General features: G+C 37.2%; 1 protein-coding gene across 2 annotated transcripts in view; it reads left to right on the forward strand.

Annotated features, from left to right (window-relative positions):
- PTPN21 (protein tyrosine phosphatase, non-receptor type 21) overlaps nt 1-22,188 on the forward strand; it is a 42,419-nt gene extending 20,231 nt beyond the window's left edge. The window contains exons 7-20 of one of the 2 annotated variants that reach the window (XM_027638400.1): nt 512-599; nt 802-890; nt 3,241-3,328; nt 3,900-3,979; nt 5,128-5,229; nt 5,877-5,937; nt 6,499-6,583; nt 8,747-10,212; nt 12,498-12,635; nt 15,013-15,234; nt 16,413-16,541; nt 16,869-17,103; nt 17,644-17,804; nt 18,629-22,188. In XM_027638400.1, coding sequence (XP_027494201.1) covers nt 512-599; nt 802-890; nt 3,241-3,328; nt 3,900-3,979; nt 5,128-5,229; nt 5,877-5,937; nt 6,499-6,583; nt 8,747-10,212; nt 12,498-12,635; nt 15,013-15,234; nt 16,413-16,541; nt 16,869-17,103; nt 17,644-17,804; nt 18,629-18,757 — 3,073 coding nt within the window. In that variant the 3' untranslated portion in view covers nt 18,758-22,188. The remainder of the gene's footprint in view (nt 1-511; nt 600-801; nt 891-3,240; nt 3,329-3,899; nt 3,980-5,127; nt 5,230-5,876; nt 5,938-6,498; nt 6,584-8,746; nt 10,213-12,497; nt 12,636-15,012; nt 15,235-16,412; nt 16,542-16,868; nt 17,104-17,643; nt 17,805-18,628) is intronic. The other variant, XM_027638401.1, reaches the window with a different exon arrangement.
- The last annotated feature ends 911 nt before the right edge of the window (nt 22,189-23,099 follow it).

Here is a 23,099-nt window from a genome sequence, read left to right on the forward strand (position 1 = left end):
GTAAGTACAAAAAATGCTACCTTTACCTAGAGATCTTGTCCTCATATTCTCACACCATTACAGTTAAAACTCTGTCAGCATTTAGAAAATTAATCTATCTTTCCTGAAATGTGGAATATCAAACTTCATTGTGAATACTGCTGTAGGGGAAATTCAGGTCTTGAACACCTGTGCCAGTATAATCATTCTGATAAGGTGAGGAAATATGGAGACAATGGTGAATTCAAAAAAGAATGTGATAATTGTCTGCCATTAGAAGAGATGATAATTTTTGACTGGTCTTTATTGCCATTTACCCCTAAAGATGCCTGAGAGAAAGAAGTTATTAGAATCAAAGTGTAAAGGCTGAGAAAAATATCAGCCACTGGAACAGATAGAAACAGCATGATTTGATGATTTCCTGGATGTCTTGGGAATGCTTTTCAAGCTTTGGTGGTGTCATTCAGAGCAAAATGAAGATGATTTTTTTTTCTTATTGGCTGTACAAGCTGATTGTTGTTTTTATTTGTAGAGGCCTTACTCCTCCTGATGCGGAAATGTTATATATGCAAGAAGTAGAAAGAATGGAGGGCTATGGTGAAGAGACCTATCCTGCAAAGGTAAACAGGGCTTTGATCTTTGTCTCAGTTGCCTTTTTTTCACTGTTTAGAAGGGTTGCTTCCTGCCAAAAATAAATAAAACCCCAAATCCACACCACTCAGAATTTTCTCCTCCAGAATTATAAAAGCAGTTGTTTTTCTTGTAACTCTGCTTTCCAAGGCTTTTTTCTGTATTTACATAACTTTTTGCAACTTCTTACAGGACAGCCAAGGAAGTGACATATTCATTGGAGCATGTCTTGATGGTATCTTTGTAAAACACAAAAATGGTCGTCCTCCTGTTGTATTTAGGTCAGTATTGTTCTTTCTTGAAATATCTTTGTGCACTTCACATTTTATATGTGTTGCTCACAAGCATGAATGACTCTTAGATATGATGTGTATTTACTAATTTGATAAACCTGAACATAGTCTTGTAGTAATCACACTACAGTGAATACTGAACTCCATGGGAATTTTTCAATGTAGTGACTGCAGAATGAATCTCTTTAAGCCAGATTAATTGTAAGAGATGAACATTTAATATACGGTTCCATTGCAAAGCATTTATTGGATCAAAAAAGAGCAATTCTGTGCATTGTATCTCAAGTCCTGCCATGGTCACGTCAATTTATGTTGAAATATCCAGCTGTAAAATTTTCCAGGAGTTTCTTTCATATATTATAAATAAAATAAATTGTGGAGAGTCACACGATAACATTTGTTTCATTATTTTGGATTCATACATTTTTTAGTTTATTATTTAATGGTCTGATAACTTGTAGACAGAGGTGTGACTTACTTAAAATTCAGTCTTCATGTGAAATGGCTTGATCCTCATTTTCTTCAAGAGGAGTTGCTTGGGCATCTTTGGGCAGAATTTGGAATAAATTTTAAAAAATACATTTTTAGATTTTTATAAGATGAGTCTCATCAATTTGTAGTTATTGCTAGAGCAAGAAAGGCTTTATTCTTAGTGAACTTTAACTTTCTAGAATTGAATCTTTGTCTGAATCTGATGGAAATCTTGAAATCCCAAGGTCCAACAGTTAACTGGAACTTCACTACCAGTTAATTTCTGGGGTTAGAGAAAGTAGCAACAGTGCTTCTTTCTCTTAGTAGTTTTGTTTAACAGAATTTATAAATTCAGTACTGTTAAATGTCCTTCACAAAAATTTCTGTCTCTGCTATTGATAGGAGAGCTGATGCCAAGCTCTTTTTAATTGTCTGGAGTTGTTCAAGTGCTCTCCTCTGCTTTCTTGCAGTATTAGACAACAGCTGTACTTTTCAAACACAGGAGAGAGGAATAAAGCATTGTCCACGCGTTTTGCATAATTTCCTAAAGAATTGTGAATATCTTGTCTGTAAACATAGAAAAAGAAAGCACATTGGGAAGCATCAGAAAAATATTCATATTCCAGTTTCAGCATCCAGTTTTCTGCTCTTTTACTTGTTTGTTGTATGACTGTTGGCAATTCCACCATGGATAGATATATCATGCACAGACAAATGACCCACTAGTATAATTTCGTAATTGTGTCCACAAATGCCTATGAATCAAGGCTTTAAATCTGAGGGATTTTTATTCTACATCAAAATGGGGACATTAGTTTTCTTTACCTCATGCATATGATTGGGAGTAGCTACAGAAAATTCTGTCAGACTAATCTATGTAATGAAAATGTGAGTCATATAAATACTTTTAGAGAGAGTCCTATATGTACATCATTCTTTTTCCATGTGTTTATGCACTGCAGAATCTTCTTCTAATGAATCAATTATATAAGCTTTATTTATACTAACATAATTCTAATGGATCAAGCTACATTTATATTTAACAAGAACATGAATAAATATATGATATATTTTATGTAATCTAACTTTTTCTCATCTGTCAGTGTGCAGCAGTTCTAGAAAATATGTCTAATAGTGCCTTAAAGGCTTTGTTCAGTGTAGATTTAATTTCTTTTTCCCTGGAATGTCTGATTTGCTTTCAAGGAGTCAGGATGTTATAATTTACTGATAACTAAATTTGTCTAAATTTGATTTGTTTTTTTAAAGAACACTTGAAAGAATTTCAAGTGGAAGACAAGTAATAAACTTAATACTGTACATGTTGTTAATTTTCCCAAGTTAGTCACATACATGTTTTCCCTTCAGCAGCCATGTAATGGATATGGAAGTGATGGCCTGCAACTTGTTCAGATAGATAATGAACTTTTTCGCAGAATCATAGAATATTCTGAGTTGGAAGGGGTCCATCAGGATCATTGAATCCAACTCTTAGCCCTGCACAGGACCATCCCCAAAAGTCACACCATATACCTGAAAACCTTGTCCAAACACTTCTTGAACTCCGTCAGGCTTGGTGCTGTGACCACTTCCCTGGGGAGCCTGTTCCAGTGCCCAGCCATCCTCTAGTTGTAAAACGTGTTCCTGATATCCAGCCTCAACCTCCCCTGGCTCAGCTTCATGCTGTTTCCTTGAGTCCTGTCACTGGTCACCAGAGTGAAAAGACCAGTACTCGCCCCTCCGCTTCTCCTCATGAGTATGTCCTCAGTTCTTTCTCCATATTCTTGGTGATGGTTCTGTTCTTCAGTTGCATTTTCTGTGGTTTGAAAATCAGAGCTTGCCAGTAATGTTTTATCCCTTTTGTCTGCAGGTGGCATGATATTGCCAACATGTCCCACAATAAATCCTTTTTCGCATTAGAGCTGGCCAACAAAGAAGAGACAATTCAATTCCAAACTGTGAGTACATTTGTACTTTTTTTTTTTTTTGCTAAGACATCAGTAAATATAAACACAAATTAAGACTGATAATTTAACTCAAAGATTAAAACCTACTTTATACATATTTAGCAGCTTTGAATTGTATGAGTGAGTCAAAAGTAATAATACAGTCTTTGGCTAGCTTTCTACAGGAAGGCATTAAAAATCAGACATTTTATGTTGAATACATTGACACATAGAATTAATTTTATGCAGCATCTGCCCTTTGATTTGTCAAAAGGCAGCTGATGACAGTCTTATGGCAATCTTTATTAACTGTAAGTTGTGTTAGTATTACAGCTGATAAGAGTGTCTTCAACAAAAGGCTTCTACTCTAAAATTTCATAAATCTAATAGTAGTGTTAGGTTGGAGTGGGTGTTTGCACCTGCAAAATGGAGTTTTAGAAAAAACCTAAAACTAAACCTAAAACCTAAAACTAAATAGGTCAATGCTAGTTTCATCTTAAAAATTTCGGTGGCTTGTCTGAAAGCAAGTAAAGGGTATGCATATTTGGCTTAATGAAAATTTTGCTTTTTTTTTTTTTGGCAGGAAGATATGGAAACAGCAAAATATGTGTGGAGGATGTGTGTGGCTAGACACAAATTTTACAGACTAAATAAATGCAGCCTGTAAGTGGAATACTTTAGCACAACTCTTGTTGCCTTGAAGCTTCCATTGGGAAGTGAAATCTTCCACTACTGTCCTATTTACATGGTAGCAATTAATGATGTGGGTTAATTTTCTTAATCTTTTTTTGAGAAAATAGTTATCAACAGTTTTTGAAACAACTTCTGCTTTATAACAGAGGAAAATATTAAATACCGAAAGCTTACCAGTCGTGAGTGTTTGGCCTTTGCATCTGGATCTCAGGGCTGTGACGGACTTCAGTTGCTTTGGGATCTAATGTTGCTAGTGTTTGTGAGCTACTGGAATCACTAGAGTTTTGGCCTAGGTTTGGGTGAACTGCTCTGAAAGGACACTAGAGGCTTTAAAAGGGTGGGAAGTGTATGTGAAGCACTCCTGAAATGTGCTGGATTGACAGCTGAGAGGTGTGTGGTTCTTTAGATATCCATGGAATCTGTATAGCTCAAGTAGCACCAGTGCAAGGTAAATTTAATCAATTCATCAAATTAAATTTAATTGGACTGGTCTCCAACTTGTAAACCAATGGCTGGAATCTGAGCTACTTTATTGGTACAGCTTTCCTTCAGTTAAGTTTCTTCAGTCAAAAAATAGGGAATTAGACACAGTGAACATTCTGTCATAAAAGAAGCACGCTTCCCATATGTTTCATTCCTCTTTGTATGTGGGAGATAGTTGTGGAGGGGTGGCTCTGAAATCTGCTGAGGCCAGTGGAAAGATAATGAAATATTTGTGCCATAGGTGACTCAATAGTGTGTTTAATGCTAATTCATTTGAGAAGTAAGATTACTTTGAAATAGAGTAAACCTCATACCTCAAAGGTTGTAAACCTGACTGCCTTTTGAGAGTGATAAGAAGTATTGGTAGAAGTAGTGCATTTGTGGGACTCGTGCATTGCTGTCTGAATAATGTCAGTTCTGTAGTTATATACTGAATGCCAGCCTCTAGGATTACTTATTGTAATGGTTTCACCACAATATGGTTTTGCATGAACTTAAGTCCTCAAAAAAACTTTTCTCATTATCTCTACTCTTAAAATTTCCTGTCATCTGGTCCTTCTGCTGAAAACTGTCTTATGCATGCCTGTATTAACTTCAGGGTTTTTTTTCTTAATCTGTACATACTTTATCTTTAGAGATTCCCTGGACTCTCCACCTGAGGAGGGCTCTCAGAAATCTTCCCTCATTCTTTCCCTTCCACGCTTTCCAATCCTTTCTCGTCCTTCATTTCCTAAAGGGTGAGCTAAACAACATCCTTCTTCCTGAAAAGTAACATTAATATTTTGCTGCTGTCTTTTGACCTCTGTCTTGCTGCAAGACACAGAGTACAGGTGCAGTGTAGGGTGGGGGGAAAAGGACCTTAAGACTTACATCCTGGAGGCAATCCAACAAATTATGAAAATTCATTACTGTTAGTTTGAATGTTAGAACATATAAATCCTCATGCAGTATGGTCGTGCTTTCCAGTTCCTGTAACATTTGTAGTGTTACAATCCCTAAACAATTTTATGTCTGACTTGTAGAACAGGTAACTTACAGTATGAGATTTTATATGGGGTTCAAATTTGGAACTAGCCCCCAGTTATTCCACTGCTTTTTCTGCCCTACTGCAGTGCTTCAGGGACGTCTCCTTTTTATGCTTCATAGAGAAGAGGCAAAGAAATAACTGAGGTATTTTGATCCTGGCTTTGTGATTTTTGCTTTGTGATGGTGGTTTATGCACAGAGCTATTTCCTTTTGAGACTGTTGGGGAGGACTATTTAACACAGGCCTGGCTCCAAGAAATGTAGAGTGATTTTGATTGAACTTGGGAGTGCTTTCCAGTGTTTGATATATGTCTTGCTGTTGTTAAGAATCATTTCTTACCATAAAATTTCTTCTGCAGACAAACTCAGCCTGTTACAGTGAATCCTGTTAGAAGACGGTCTTCGTCCAGAATGTCTATGGTAAGAAGAGCAAATAGCTTTATGTTTGCAGTGTTATGGATTTCAACTGACTTTGAATCAAATATTAGTTTCCTTCAGTATAACAAAATGAGCAGTGAAAAAGATGAGTCTAGTATGTAAGGAACTGTTTCTGACTCGTAGAAAAAGCTGCTATGTAATATCTAAATAATGAAATTAAAATAATTGCAATGAAAAGTATTTTAAACACTTCTATTTTTAGTTTGACCACTCTGTCTCTAGGAGACTGTCCTAGATGTCAGATGTCAAGATACAGTCTTGGGTTGGTGGTGTGTGCTTGGAGGGCTTTTTTCCCAGCTTTTTATTTATTCTTTTTATGACCTCACAGGAGAAATTTCCATTGCAGATTTAGAGAAATGGTTTAAGACTAAGGCTTTGTATGTGTGTGTGTTTATTCTGTATTATAATATGTATAATATTATATATAATATGTATAATATTATACATATATAATAGTATACATTATATATTAAAAAAATTCAAGAATTATTTTTAAAATAAATAATCAGTTTTTAAGTAACAGTAAGATATTTGCTTTCCTAGCCTAAGCCTCAGCCTTATATGATGCCTCCACCACCTCAGCTGCATTACAATGGTCATTATACTGAACCATATGCATCTTCCCAAGGTAAGTTCATTAAATCCACCACCACACTACACAACTTTGGAAGGTAAAAACTACAATTTGCATTTGTAGCTACTTTATTTAGAGCTGAAGAAATCAATAATGTGAACATGGGGTAGGTTTGTACTAGAGCACTCACTGAAGTGCTTGCTGCTGCTATAGACATATAGGCTAATGTGAAATACCATCATAGAATCCTAGAATCCTTTAGGTTGGAAAAGACCTTTGAGTTGATCAAGTCCAACCATCTTTGCAGCACTGCCAAGTCCACCCTAAACCGTGTCCGTAAGTGCCACATCTACATGTGTGTTATGTACCGCCAGGGATGGTAACTCCACCACTGCCCTGGGCAGCCTGTTCCAATGCCTTACCACCCTTTCTGTGAAGAAATTTCCTACTATCCAATCTAAACCTCCCCTCCTGCAACTTGAGGCTGTTTTCTCTTGTCCTGTCACTTGTTGCCTATGAGAAGACACAGACACACACCTCACTGCAACCTTCTTTCACATAGGTGTAGAGAGTGATAAGGTCCTCCCTGAGCCTCCCTTTCTTCAGGCTAAACAATCCCAGTTCCCTTTACTGCTCCTCCTCCACTTCCTCTCCTATGAGAGATGAGTAAATCTAGTTAACGTAGCATATACACCAACAAAAGACTGTGGTGTCTTGTGTGAGTTTAAGCTGACCTTCACTTTTTTTGGTTCTTGTATCAATGTTACGGTATATTGAGATCCTTGTCAGTATCGATCTCCATAGCTGCAAAGACTAACTGAACCCCCAGACAATTTACAAAATTAAAAAATTAAAAAAAAATAAATTGAACCTAAGATGCAGGAAGAGAGGAGGTTCTCTCGGAGTTTGCTAGGCTACAAGGTGGTGGTGAATTCAAAGGCTAAGGAGGTTTGCAAGTTATGGAACTGGAATATGTTTGATTGAAACAAAAAAGAAAAAAACCCAATCAACCCTTAACTGATATTCTCAAGGAATGTAGACTCCTAATCTAAGTGGTTTACAGCAGAGTCATGGCTGCTTTCTCATGTGTTTTTGATTGTTACACATTATGTCTTTAATTAAAAAACTTGCTGCCCTCAAGGATTGAATCTAATTGTTTGCCAAGTCGCCTCGGTTTTGATAGGGTTCTTCCAGTCCTACAAGTTTGCTGGATAAATAATACTCTAACAGCTCAGTGGGAAGGGAGTAAGCACATTTTCTATCTGAACAGAGTTACACAAGTCTTCATGAAATACAGGTACTCAGCTACATTCAGAATGTAGCTGAGTTCTTTCCAGTTTAGTGTTGGAAATATTGCTGGATACTTGCTGCTACACACGTCCTATTTTTGGATGATTTTTTTGCACAAAAGAATTTTTGATTGTCAGTAAATTCATTAGCATAAATGCAGCAATTATTTTGGTGAACCCAAAGACTGAAATTATGGAAGGCATCTAAAGCAATGACTGAATCATTCTCTTCTGGAGACTAGCAAATTGTACGTCCAATGAAATAATAATTAAATGATTAAATGTGTCTCGGATGTATAAACTGTTAGATCATTTTCTTTACCCATCACATATGTTAATGTGTGAGCAATAGATGGTGGTAGTTTAAACTGTCTCCAAAATTTCTGGAGAAAAGTTAATTTGATTTTTTTTTTTTAAGATCTTGTGGTACTATATCTACTTATGTCATGAGGGGGTAGAAGAGAGAAGAAGCACAAGGATTTTTTTGTTTGGTTTTTGTGGGGCTGCTTTTAGTGTTTTTTCCTTTCTTTGCTGTTTAAACTGATATTACTACATTAGTACAAATCCATGTAAACATTCTTTTTTTCAAGTGGTGTGGTGTAACACTGACAGGGACTTTGTTTAACCTGGACTGAACCTTAGCAAACCTATCCTAAACAGAAGAAAGCCATTCTTAAACAGAGAGTGTTTTCCCATAGGAACCTGAATAATTGAAATAAATATAATAGGTTATTCTGGTCTAGATACCTTGGGTATCAACAACAAAAGCTGGGGTTTGGGTTTGATTTTTTTCTCCTTCCTATTTTAACACATAGCTAAGAATAATAGAGGTTCTGAAAATCTCAAACATTGCTTAGCTATGTCTTAATAGAAGATAACTTTGTTTGATGTCTTGGACATAAAGATTGTTCTTAAACTTTACTTTCAGATAACCTCTTTGTGAGCAATCAGAATGGATACTACTATCACTCTCAGACTAGCTTGGATAGAGCCCCTCATGACTACAGTGGTCGGATCCGCAATGGTAGTGTCTATAGTGCACACAGCACAAACTCCTTGAACAACCCGCAGCATTACTTGCAGCCATCTCCCATGTCCTCTAACCCAAGCATTACTGGAAGTGATGTCCTCAGAACTGATTATGTCCCATCACACAGACATAGTGCACTAATACCTCCTTCTTATCGTCCCACGCCAGACTATGAGACTGTGATGAGACAGCTCAACAGAGGAATGGTGCACACAGATAGGCAGAGTCATTCAATGAGAAATCTTAACATCAGCAATTCCTATGCTTACAGCAGACCTGATGCCTTAGTTTACAGTCAGCCTGAAATACGAGAACATGCTCACTTTGCTGCCCCACAGTCTAACCATTATCCATTTAACCTGAACTACAGCTTTCATAGCCAATCCCCCTACCCATATCCTGCTGAAAAGCGCCCAGTTGTTGGGGCAGTCAGTGTGCCTGAGTTGACAAATGTGCAGCTCCAGGCTCAGGATTATCCAGCACCAAATATAATGAAGACCCAAGTCTATCGACCACCTCCCCCATACCCGTACCCAAGGCCTGCAAACAGTACTCCAGACCTTTCCCGGCATATCTACATCAGCAGCAGCAATCCAGATCTTATCACAAGGCGAGTGCACCATTCTGTCCAGACATTTCAGGAAGACAGCCTGCCTGTGGCACATTCTCTTCAGGAAGTCAGTGAGCCTCTAACATCGGCACGCCATGCGCAGCTGCAGAAGAGGAACAGTATTGAAATAGCAGGCTTGGCTCCCAGCTTTGAAGGAATAAGGATTAAAGAGAGGACCATGTCAGCTTCTGCAGCAGATGTGGCTCTTCCAAGAGTTATCTCAGAAGGGTCACAGCCCAACATTCTGATGGAGAGAGCGAAGCAAAAAGAAGGTGAGCAAGAAGAATGTGTGAACTGTGAACATAAGAAAACCCTTTCAGATGCCACTATGCTGATTCACAGTAGTGAGGAAGAAGAAGAATTTGAAGAAGAAAACAAGGCTAATACAAGTCTTTCTCCTCTGCCCGAAGATCAAACCCAACTTTCATCTGTTATGGGAGGTTATTCTCATGATTCAGTACTGAAGTACCCTTATAGCTCTGTTGCTTCATCTGCTGGCCCTTTGCATATTCTTGAGCCTAAATTACATATTACAGAGGCAGAGAAGAGAATGAAAGATATGAGCCCTGTTCATTTACTAGTAGAAAGCCAGGTCCAGAGAAGAGGGGAAGGACTGCTTACTCCATCCATGTCAGAATCTGATCTTACAACATCAGGGAGATACAGAGTAAGGAAAGATTCAGTAAAGAAGAGACCTGTGTCCGATCTTTTGTCTGGGAAGAAGAATATTGTGGAAGGCCTTCCCCCGCTAGGTGTAAGTGGATACCATTCATCTTGTTTTGGGTTGGATGTAGCAGTTGTTTGGGGTTTTTTTGGAGGTTTGGGGTTCTTTTAATCAACCTGAGATGCTTTTAAAACATGTGAATTGAAAGCTACCTTAAGCTTGACCTTTATTTTTCTGTGTTTCCCTGATTAACTTTGCTTAGCTGTCTTTTATCCCCTTCTCTGCCATGTCTGAGTTCTGTTTGTATAGTCCTCCCACACAAATCCAGCTGTGCAACCTCCATCTCTGTGATACACCTAACCTGGCCAGAAACTTTAGAATGAGCTATTTTAAAGTCAGCTCTAGATCCCAATTCTGTCCTATCTGTCCTTATCTGGAACAGAAGCAACTCTTTCCATTCAACTACCAGCTTTCTAATCTTCCTCTCATGGAAAAGTCATACATAGCTGAATGTTTACTTTAAAAAAAATTTGCTTTCTTCTTCTGACCTAAGAGGGGACCTGACACATTAAACAATAAATTCATTCCTTGCATTCTCTTCTTTACTCCATGCCTTCCCCTTTCCAAATCCTTTCCCTTTTGCCTTCTCTTCAAGATGTTTTATCCCAGTAAAGGTATTTCTTGCTTGCTGTGCCTCTTTCTCCTACTCCAATCTTATGAAGCCATGAATAGTTAAAACCTACAAGTTTCACCTTTCCTGTAATTCCCACATCACAGAAGTGTCAAGGTCTCTGTGGACTGTACAATTTCACTGGTACTCCTTACAACCCATTTTGTTTTCAGCTTTTGTCCAGTTTTATGTAGTCTGTAGCAGATTTCAGGTACTAATAGAGGAAGATAATTTTTATTATTATTTTGGCTTTTAAAATTGATTGACATTTTGCATGTGTCAAATTGTTTTCTGCACAAATTGGACTGCAGGGGAACTACTAGATTTAACTTCTACTGCCATGGTAACTTATAGCTGATGCTGCAAAAACTAACATATGCAAAAGCTATGCATTGAAATAGTTACTGCCGTCACAATGTTTTGTCTGTCAGACATGCTATACATGGAGCTGAACACTATGAAATTAACCTTCGTCAGCTTCAATTCATTTTATAATTATGTATGTTTTTCTACATCTCCTTCCTTCTGAGTTTTTATGTGGATATAGGAAAAAAAAGTGATACCTTTCTCCTTGTGTTCACATTTAGATAGTCACTTAGTATGTTCTCCAAAAAATACATTTTCAGACAGTAATGTGTCTACCAAAATCATACCCTGCTTTTCCTTCAGACAGTTATGTAAATGTTCCAGTCAACCTTTGAAATTAAATTGATATTAAAACTTTTTCGTTGGAAGTGTTCACTAACATAGTTTCTAGTGCGGTAACGTTTAAGAGTGCCACTGTGTAATACAGAATATTACCTTTTTATATTCATAACTGAGATGAATATCGTAGTTACAGAGCTGGCCCCTACCAATGTTTGCATGTTTTGCTTTTCAATGAACTTTTGCTGTTGTGTTTGTGTTCATTTTAAATGTGGTCTCATCCTCTTAGCTTTGTCTTCCTATTTCTTACCACCATTTAGCTTTTGAAAGCATTGATTATCATTCAAGCAGCATATGCACTCCTATTTTTACTGTATTTTTGTTAACAATTAAACTTTGCAATTGCAGGAATGATGAAGTTTTCTCTTACACTTTTTAAAAGAATAATTTGAATTTATTCTTTCATAGAAATCCCCCTTGGATATTTTTCTCAAATAACAAATGGTTACTTCCATAATTTAGATTCATGGCCTGGCCCAGAACTCAAATCTGTCTGCAGTTCTGTGTTCATGTTTTGTATGTACAGTTTGTTGCAAATGTAATAAAGCATTTAACTATATCTAAATATCTGCAATGTATATGCTCATTTTTATGCCTGCTTATGGGGAAGAAAAGTGCCTGTAAACTGAATAGTCTAGTAAGGAATAATTTTTATGCATTTTTGGGGTTGGGAAGTGATTTTAGTTCTGTCCAAGAACGTTAATTATCCAGAGTTGTCACCTCACACCCTCAGTTGTGAGCTTTGTAGGGAACAATATTTGTCATTCTCATGCAGTTTCATTAACCTGTCTGGAATGAAGATAGACTTGTGTTGTGTCCTTGGAGGAATGTAGTCCCACCCCCCTAATCTCTCACTGCAGTGCTTATCAAAAAAAAAGGTCAGATATGTTTGCAGAAGGGGTCAAAGATGTATCCTTTGCTTAGTTGAACGCAGCTGTTTTCTATTTATAACTTCATCAGGTATTTAAGAATATTTACAAGTTTATATTTTCTTTTGCAGGGTATGAAAAAGAATAAAAATGATGCAAAAAAAATGGGCCCTCTAAAGCTAGCTGCCCTAAATGGACTTGCATTGACTAGAATGCCTCTGCCAGATGAGGGGAAGGAAGAATCAACAAGAGCAACAAATGATGAAAGGGTACGTTGAAGTTTTTTAGAGCTTGATTTACAGCAGTAATTTTTCAAAATGAAGCGCATATGAATGGTGCTTTTTATTGACTTTAAAATGTTTCAGATTCAAATCAAATGCTGAGAACAAAACAATGAAAAATGGGATTTCTGATTGACAAATTATTGCTAGAAGTATTGAGTGTAGCTCAGATTTTTAAGACAGCGATTCAATTATAATTTACCCTTTGAACGTATAGGAAGAAATTATTAGTACTTACTGATATATTTTTATGCAACTCTTTCTATTTTATTTCTTAATTTTGAGTTTTCCCGACCGAAACTTAAGTGTGAGATTGAACTTAGTTGTAATTATTAGTAATTCATACAGAGTTTAGAATAAGTTTCACAGCTAAATTGCATCCCCAGAGTGCAGTTTGCACAGATTGTATTTATCTGTTTTCTTCAGGTGAATCCCATAAAAGATAGATGGAACTTGTTCTATTTGCAGAAATTTTAAATAAGTAAAAGATCTCAGATCAATGAGAGGACACCAGGTTCTAGAATTTGAGGATCTTTGAGAAATACAAGACTCCATCTGCTTGTGTCAGGATAAAAAACCTCAGTAAATACGCTTCATCCTGTCTCATATATCATTAATAAAGTGCAGGAAAGTGAAATACAGTCAGTATTCAGCCTTTGATGGGCTATGTGTAACCCAGCTGTCATCACACATCTGACCAGGGAGAAACTAGATATACCAAGGTCTATGGTGATTATTGTCCCTTCTGTGACCAGTGGTCTGTTTAGAATCCAGTTCTGAGCATGGCTGGGGATCCTCAGCTGCAAATCCCCTCTAGCTGAGTTTGTTCTCAATCACTGGACAGGGATTAGAACCTGAAGGAATACTCGTGCTCTCACCAGTTGCAGTTTTAAGAAACAGGCCAAGAAAATTCAATGTAAATCATTCAGAGTTTGAAGGCTTGGAGTGAGATCCATACGAGGGACATCTGACTGTTCCATTTCAACACAGTTTACGTTCTATTGAACTACATATATTTTGCTTAAAGAGCTAAGTGATAAAAATTAATGTTGTCTTATTGAGATACAGTTCTGAATTTATTACCTGTGTTGGTTATTTCCTCTTACTTACAACCATCATTTCTTTCTAGATTGGTCTTTACTAAATTCAGCCATATTATTATTCAGCTAGCTCTGCCCAAAAGTGTTGAGGTAAAGAAGAAGCCATGAAGTCAAGTTATGAAAGAGATGTCATTACACTTTCTCTTCAGACAGTCATGTAAAGGCAGAATAGATATCATGAAATGGGATTAGTGCCTAAAACAGTTGAGAAGAGGCAATGCGAAGTAGACACGTCACATGAAGTCCAGAGTGCAGATATTTTGGAAGATGAATTTAGTTTCATTGGTCAGCTTCATGTTATTATCAGTTTCAATAAGGGAATTTAGCCTAAAGGTAATAAAGGAGTTCATACAGTTGATGTATTGGTGTGCAAATTGCATATGTTTGAGGTTTTACACCTTCCTCTGCAACATTTGGCGTACTTAGTTGATACAAGATACTTTTATGACCTGATACCACAGAGCAGTTGCTGTGAGAATCTGGGGGCATGTGACATAGATGAAATTTTCTGGCTGAAATCTTACATATTATTCCTCTAATTATTGTTGGCAAAGAGATGCTGAAATTCCAGAAGTGTCTTATGATTTAGAAAGAACTTGGTTTCAAAAGAATAAAGGGGGGGTGGGAAGGGGAGCAGCTTATTAAATAAAACAGATTGAATTATACTATTAGAAAAAATTCTGAGTTTATAACTCAGCTAGAGCAAGAGATTCTAAGAAGGCTTTGCTGCTGTATGAAAAGTTTAGTTTTTCTCCATCCAAACAATAAAGTTTGGATGGTTTGTTTATTATTTTTGTTTTTTGTTTGTTTGTTTTATTACAAGGTTAAAGGAGACCTTTCAAATGATGGCATCTAACATGCTAAATTGAGCAGGTGGGTTAATAAGTATTCCTTATTCAAAGGTATTTGAGGCAGTATGCAGTATAGCATAGCTATCTGGTTGGCCGGTATCCTCCCCCACCCCCAACTGGGCTGTCTTTATAGAAACTATGAAGTAATTTTTCCTTCACAAGCAGTATTCACATAGGTCTTTGTGACCTAATGAAATATAGCAGGCTTATTAGTTTTCACTTGAACAAAATTCCTACTGGTTAGGGTTGCTTCTAATTTATTCTGGTATATTTGTGAAAACATTAATAGCTGGAAAAGCATTGAAGAAGTATGTAGGAGACAAAAATACATACATTTTATCCTTCATGAATTCTCTGTTAAAACTGACTCACCTTAGAATGACTTTGTATCATTATCCATGTTCTGTCTTTCAGTGTAAAATTCTGGAACAACGGTTAGAGCAGGGGATGGTGTTCACTGAATACGAGCGCATTCAGAAAAAAAGGCTTATGGATGGTGAGTGCTCAATAGCTCGGCTTCCTGAAAATGCTGAAAGGAACCGGTTCCAGGACGTCCTTCCTTATGATGATACCAGAGTAGAGCTAGTCCCAACCAAAGAAAATAACACGGGTTACATCAATGCATCTCATATCAAGGTGAGAGGAATATTGTTGGAGAAATATTTTCCGGTTCATGTGGTATCTAAAAATGCATTTGGCTATCAATTTTGGTTTGGTAAGATGAGTGAGAATCTCTCCATCTCTCTCTTCCTCTTCTTCTCCAGAGGTTTCTTTGAGGAAAGGAGGAACCTGTTTTCCTCATTACTTAGGAGGGTTAATTATTGGAGGGATCTTTTGCATTTCACTTCTGTATTGATCTACTCTCTCCTTTCTATCTCTTTCTCATCTCTCTGGAGATTGGTGCTAACAGAAGGCATGTGTATTCTTCCCAGAGTTAAAAAGGCAAAAAGCTTTAAAACAAACTTGGATCCTCTGGAATGGTTATGGTGTTTTTGAACTGCAGTAATAATCAGTTTTTCTTCTTTTTCTATACTCTCAGACTGTATGTACAACAGGGAGTAAGCTAGCTCCCAGCTTAAGCTTTTTTTGGGTGGTTAGAGGAATTGATGGAGCCAGGGGGAAATATGCTTTTTTAAAAATCTTCAGTTGTCCCCTTCCCCATCCTTAATTTTTTAAACTCCGTTTAAAAAACTGAAGAATTTGCAGGGTGACCTCAAGGACCTTCAAGGCAGCTCATTCATTTTTCATTACATTTACCTGCTTAAAGTGCAACCAGACTTGGCTTCATGCTTTCTCTGAAAAGAGTTGAGATCATCAAAGCAGCAGTTGTATCTGTGTTGCTGTCTTTTTTTAATCAATCTGTTTGTACACTGACACAGTACCATTGTTTCTCTGCTTCATTCACAAATGTTGAGTGAATCTTCTGACTCTTTTCAAGCAAAATAATATTTTTCAAGGAAACAGAAATTTCTGAATTTTTATTATTTGTAATAGCATTTACAGCACCAGGGTATGCAAGCTTCTCTAAACCTGAATTTGCTACAATACCTTCAATTCACTAAAGAAAAATATAGTTTTATTTTCTCAGTTTTTCATTATGTTTATGATGTAAAGTACATTTATTTAGTCATGTGCCTATACAATTCTGTCTCTTCTGCATCTAATGTGACAAGACATAGCTAAAAATTGGGGCAGATATAACTCACAAGGGGCACCTACTTCTGCAGTGTTGCTGTCTTTTTTCATTTTGTGCATCTTCAGAATTGGGGGAAGGGTTTTGTGTAATTACTAATACAGTGTCTTTCTTTTTACAGATCTCTGTTGGGGGCATAGAGTGGGATTACATTGCTACGCAGGGCCCTTTGCAGAATACATGTCAGGATTTCTGGCAGATGATCTGGGAACAAGGGATTGCCATCATAGCTATGGTGACAGCAGAGGAAGTGAGTATAAATTAAATCTGGTTTCTCCCAAATATTCCAAAATGTTTTTTTAATAATCTGTTAAGGGAAGGGGATCTTTGCTCTAACAAGACCAATCAAAGACAAATTTCTAGTGACTCCTTTGCTATTCTGTCTTCCTTTCTTTGGTAGTAAGATGAAATTGCAAACTCTTTGCAAACTGCCACATGCTGGAAGGTTGGTTTACTCCGTAAGAAACAATAACACTCTAGTAATATTTAGTAGAGGAGAGATACAGTTGTTACTACAGTAGAATTAGTTGTATGAATGTTCTTGTGTTTTTTGTTAAGCAAATGTTTTACTTTTAAGGAAAGTGGGCGAGAAAAAAGCTTCAGATACTGGCCACGTCTTGGTTCACGACACAACACTGTAACCTATGGAAGATTTAAGATTACCACGCGATTCCGTACTGACTCAGGCTGCTATGCAACTACAGGTTTGAAGATTAAACATCTTCTCACAGGACAGGAGAGAACGGTTTGGCATTTGCAGTACACTGACTGGCCAGAGCATGGCTGTCCAGAAGATTTAAAGGGATTTTTATGTAAGTTATATTTAATAGCTTTGTTTTGGTGTGTGGTTTGTGTTGGTTTTTTTAATACCTTCTAGAATGGCTGCTATATAGGAATTAGCTTTTGATAAGTACGTCAAGCATTCTGCTGTAAAAGGTTTCTTCACACGAACAAGATATACTGAATTATACTTTTTGCAGGAATATACCTGACAGTTTGTTAAAGGGACTGTTTATGTCTAAAGCCAAAATTTACTAAAAGTTCGTATAGATTAAAACATAAGTGCATCACATACTACACATTTGAGTATGTTGCAGCAGTAGCAAGATGGCCGTGAGCCACCTTCAGGGGGGAATAGGGGAACAAGACGTGGAAATCCTTACAAAAGTGAGATGACCTTTGTAGATCTATATTGCTTTGGTGGGGGTATGACTTGTGATTTATATAATCTATTTTTCTGTGGGATGTCACTTGTTAAATTACTACTTTTCTGGTGGTCATACAGCATAATAGCATGGCTTACAGGGCTTCATCTCCTAAATGAATTATTCTCATCTTGTTGAACTTAATAGCATACTTGGAAGAGATACAGTCTGTGCGGCGCCACACGAACAGCACTGCGGATCCTAAAAGCTCTAATCCCCCTGTACTGGTGCACTGCAGTGCAGGTGTGGGGCGAACAGGGGTGGTCATACTGTCAGAGATCATGATCGCTTGCTTGGAACACAATGAGGTGATCTCTTCTTCTTTCTCATGCTCTAAATAATGTTAGGTAGTAGAACAGAAAATAACCTGCCTAAAATATTTTATGGCTGTTCGTCTGAGCAGTCTTTGGAAGAACCCTTACAACTATGCTTGAAAGAGCTCTTGGAAATTCAACAGAAGTTAATAATCTTCTAGAGTTGCCCACATACACACCAGGTACTGGAATGCTCATTTCGATTCTTGACTCTGTAAGATATTGAGTCACTGAGTGGAACAAGGTATGCCCTAGGCTACTGAGCATATTTCAGGATTTCATCCTGACTTTACCACTTCTTGCCTTAATTAGAATGGATAATATTCAAGAACATGCTTTGTAGGCAACCTCTGTGCTTGTTATTAATTATTTTGTTCTTAAGTGTGGTGTACTTGCAGTATCAGTTTCTGCAGAGGGCAAAGTGCTAGTTTAATAGAATAAAATCCAGTCCTATGAACTTTTAGCCAGAAGTGAACAGCTGCAAAGTGTTTCTTAATAATATAATATGCCAGCTGAGACTCAACAAACTTAGTGTTTCATTGTGCATCCCTGTCCTAACACTGTGACAGACTTTTGCAGCCATTATATTTGTGAAGACCAGTACCCCATGAGATAGGTATCTTTACCATTATGCATATTTCACAGATGGTCAATGGTGTAGTGCAGTCTATACTGCAGACATGGGCAGCGAATTGTGAGATTAAATTAGAACAGCTGCCCTTGGATCACTTGGTACTGCTCTGGACCTCCAGCTGAGAAAGTGCAACCCAGTTTCCTTGCTCACCAGTCACTTGTAATGGTTTGTTCTCTTCTTTCAGATGCTGGACATCCCACGAGTGCTGGATATGTTGAGGCAGCAGAGAATGATGATGGTGCAGACTCTTTCACAGTACACTTTTGTCTATGGAGTTCTCATTCAGTTTCTCAAAAGTTCTAGACTTATCTAATCCCTCTCACTTCCTAAGGGACACTGCAAGAGTTTACAGAAAGGAAATCACAGTTGTCCAGACAGGCCTGGTGTTTTAAATGGTGAATCACACAGTTACCTTTTAGGGCTGCTGTGTGCCTGTTAAACGTAAGTCAGTGTAACAGTCCCTACAAAGTAGGATCTTTGCTGGAGTAAATTCTTCCTATGTTCAGCTGCAGTCATATTAAGGAAGAATTTCACTTGTACTGGTCTGTAGTACTTACACATGTTCTCTAGAGTGGTGTTACTCTGGGCAAAATAAGTATCATGGAATGGAAGTACACAGCACAATTTTACTAACATTATGTTTTGAAACATAATTTTTGACTGTGTGAAAGCTAAAATCTGTAGGAGCTCCTTGGGAATGTCAAGGTCTTATGCAGTTTCACTCTGCTTTCAGTTTTATATTTAGAACAATATATCTATATTTTTAAAAATGAACTTTTGGTTTCCTCTGGTTTACTTAGAAAAATTAGCAGCTCTTAGATATTTCAAGCTGTTGCTTTAATGACAGTTATTTTTATATTCATAATTTTTAAATTAAAAAACCCAAAACACCACAACACAAAACTTTTTAAACAGAACTGTGTTTTCAGAGGAGAAGACTGACAATGTTTGAACAAACTTCAAAAATCATGCAGAAAGTCCTAGGGAAAGCTATTGGTAATTAGTTGTAGTGCCATGTAATAGAATTGACAAGTGAAAGATAATGGCAACTGTTGATAACTTCCATTTGAGTGGAGGTATTTTTACGTGAAACAAGCAGGGGAAAAATATTTTAAGTGTCTATGAGGTTATTGGAAACAAATGGATGAGAGAAAGTACATATTCAGTATTATTCATATGTTTAGAGGACAGTTTGATTTTACTGGCTGAAATCAAAGTGGATGCAAATGTTTTAAGCACTTTTTTTTCTCTGTTATTTATGTAGTTAAATATAGATAATATAATCATGCATTGTTTCAGACGGTAATATACCATTACTAACCTGATATTTTAGGAAGAACCTTTTAAGTTGATTAAATGAGAGAACCAAAATGGGAGTAAGAAGGTGCACAGTGGTGAAGCAGAGATGGTTGTATGAAGCATAATGGAGGAGGTGTGGCAGCTGTGATTGCTGGTTTACACAGTGCAAAGATGACTTTTAAAAATGTTAGTGTTCCCAGCCAAGAAAGCCGTTAAAGCATGGGAAGTTTCCGTAGAATCCTTTGGATTATTTTGTCAGTACTAGAACAGATTTTGCTAATGCTGTGCAGCATTGCAATGAAGAGTATTTGAGAACACTTGTAGAATGCAAGAGCTGTTAGAGGTAACACTGGAGATGGGGGTATTTTAGTAGCTGTGTAGGTGGCGGAGTCAATGGCTGTGGCATGGACCTGAAGATGAGTCATACCTTTGGTAGTTTCTGTTTTGTCCCATGGGGGCTGATCTAATGACAGTATCCCTAAATAATCCTCTGTTTGTGGTTTTCAGATGGGGACAGTGTGGTTTTAGCTGCCTTTCTGTGTTTTGAGATGCTGAGTTGAAAACCTATTCAAAAGTGAGCTATAGCTTTTAGATATCTGGTTTAATTTCAAAAAAACCGTATAGTAGATCAGTCTGCTGAATGCTTAAGTGTCCATTTCCCTTGATACCTGCTTAGTGAAATGAAATGAAACTAAAAGTAATTTTGATCAGTGCTGAAATTATATTATTTTTCTGAGCTCTAACAAGGGTTTGGAAACTATTTAAACCCTTTCAAAATAATAATTGTGTCCCAAAACATTAATTAAGAATGATAGATAGGTTGCCTTAATTTCCTCTGTAATAAGCTACTTCCACAAAGAAAAACACACAGTCCAAATGACATTGTGCTAATACGTCATTCTGTACAAAATCTTTTACTTTAAGGCACACTGTATTGATCTGGTGCTTTCAGGTCTGCTTGGAGGCAGTCTGAATTTTTGTACTCTCAGTATAAATTAGATTGAATATTTCAGACTAGGGAAAAGAAATGTTGTTCTTACATAAATTTCCTAGGAATTATTAATTGCCAAATGTAAAACTGGAAGTCCAGAGGAAACCAGTACTGAAGACTGATTCTTTACATACAAATCTTCCAAACAAACCAATCTGACATTTCTGTGTTGAAAGAAGTATTGAAAGAAACAAATATTCTTAGCTATTTGTGTCATGCTGTGTTTTACAAACATGTTTAATTTTTGCCACAATTCACTTCTATCTGCAGAAATCTTTTTGAATGGAAAGGCAGGCTCTAAAATGTAGTTTGTACCTTTTCCATGTCTAAACTTTGGACTGTGATCTTCATAACCTCATAAATGCAGTTTTAATGACATGATGGACAACCAGAACTTCAAGCAACAGCTTTTAGCTGATCAGCAGTTACTGGGGCAGAACATCAGCTGCTAAGCATTAGAAGGAGCAGTTATAAGAAACAATTTAATCCAATACTTACGGGATTATCTGACATGGGTGAGGAAACGTGTGTCTTCTGCCTTATTTTTCTGTTTCTGTTTTGCTGAAAGAATTTGTGTTCAGTTTTTTAGAGGCAGTTGCTCTCAAATCTGATAGCCACAGTCGTAATTTTTATTTTTAAGCATAACACTGCTACCTCCTCCCCTTCAGCTTGCAGTTTTGTCCATCAGCAGTCTGTTTTCGCCTTAATAGACTTGACCTTAATAGACTTGACTTCATGTGAACTTTTCTACTGAAGATTGCAGGATTGTGTTTGTATGTAAGCATATGGCTCTGAGTGAGCATTGAAAACAAGCAGTTTCTCTTCTAAAGATACCAAGTGAAATTAAACTTCACAATCCTCCGTAACAAAATGATTTTTAAAACCATCGTTTAGATTTTCAGTTAACTTATAAAAGATAATTCAGTTTTTAGCACTTTGTTCTGAGCTTTGGAAAGGGATGCATTTTTACTTGTAGTTGTGCTGGGTGCTTCATGAAGTGTTGGACGTTAGAAGAACATCCACTGTCCAAATCCAGTCACAGTGAGTCAGAGGTGGATTTATTTGTCAAAGGCTTAAAATTTCACTATAAGCCTGTCCATTTTGCCAAATGTGTTTCTGTTTCTATGGGGATGAAACCAGATTATTACGCAAGATTTGAACAGATTTTGTTTAGTAAAAAAAGTTGGATGAAGACATTCTTGCAGTAAATGGCAAAAATGATGCTGATCTCTAGGGATGTCAGAGCTCTCAGGGAAAAATAAAGGTGCTATATACTGTCAAGAGACAGATTTGACTGTCTTTTGTTGGGTAGGTGGAAGATGCTTTTTAGGATCAAATTCTATGAAGAGTCAGGAGAAGAACCCACAAATTATAGCAAGGACTTCTGCACATTTCATTTCTTTCTTGGTTGCTCTGATTGGAGATTTTTGGCCAGTGAATCTTCGTAGTTTTGAGCTAGAAGCTCTTCTCTAAGAAGCTAAGTCAGAGCCCCATCCATTGCAAAGATGTCACTGACTTAGCTGGATTATCTGTAGGCTGCAGCTCCCTTCTGGCCCTGTTGGGTGAGGGAGAAGCTCTGTGCCACACAGGGGGGTTTTGCACAGCCTCTGCAGCCTGCACAGCAGTGCTCTCCTTCTCTGCTGTACCCTGGGAAGAGCAGGAAAAGTTTTATGCCTTAGTATTGCACTCATTGCAATACCTTTTGCACAAGTGAACCATAAACACTACAAGTGCAGGGTGCTACAGTTTATATGTAGTAATACATTTAATTCAAAGCAGGTGAGCAAGGTAGGGTCCCTGTATTTCTGTGGATGAAGAGCTGCTCTAAGTTATCCTTAACATTTAGGGGAAAAAAGCAAAATAAAGTAATAACAAATAAAAGTAAAATAAATTTGTACTAAAATGGAAAAGATTCTTGACATTTTGAGAAATTTTTTTCTGGTTTCTCATATAATCCTGTGTGTATCTGTTTGAAGTGGACAACACTTGGAGCAATTTTCTCCAAAATAGCTCCTTTAATTTTAATAAGTAAGACTACCTGAGGCTGCTGCTACATATTTTCTGTTGGAGCAGCTGTTAAAGTTGAGTGGCTCATAGATTTCAATGGCCTCCGGACCAAACTTGGGAGCTGCAGGGTTGTTTATCATACAAGCTAGCTGTGTAAGGAGACCTCAGTTTTAATATCAGTAGCATTACTAAATCCCTGGACTTAAAAATAGTGAACCCATTATTATATTTCAATAGCTAGTTCAAATTATTAATTTAAAATAATCAGTGCTTCAGTTGCTAAGAACTCAGTGCTTTAGAATTTAGGGGGTTTTCTTTGTTTGTTTGTTTGTTTTTTTTAATACTGCAAAGTCACGCA

The sequence above is a fragment of the Corapipo altera genome, unplaced genomic scaffold, assembly GCF_003945725.1.
Source record: "Corapipo altera isolate COAL_440 unplaced genomic scaffold, ASM394572v1 23, whole genome shotgun sequence".
In the NCBI taxonomy this organism is placed as follows: Eukaryota; Metazoa; Chordata; class Aves; order Passeriformes; family Pipridae; genus Corapipo; species Corapipo altera.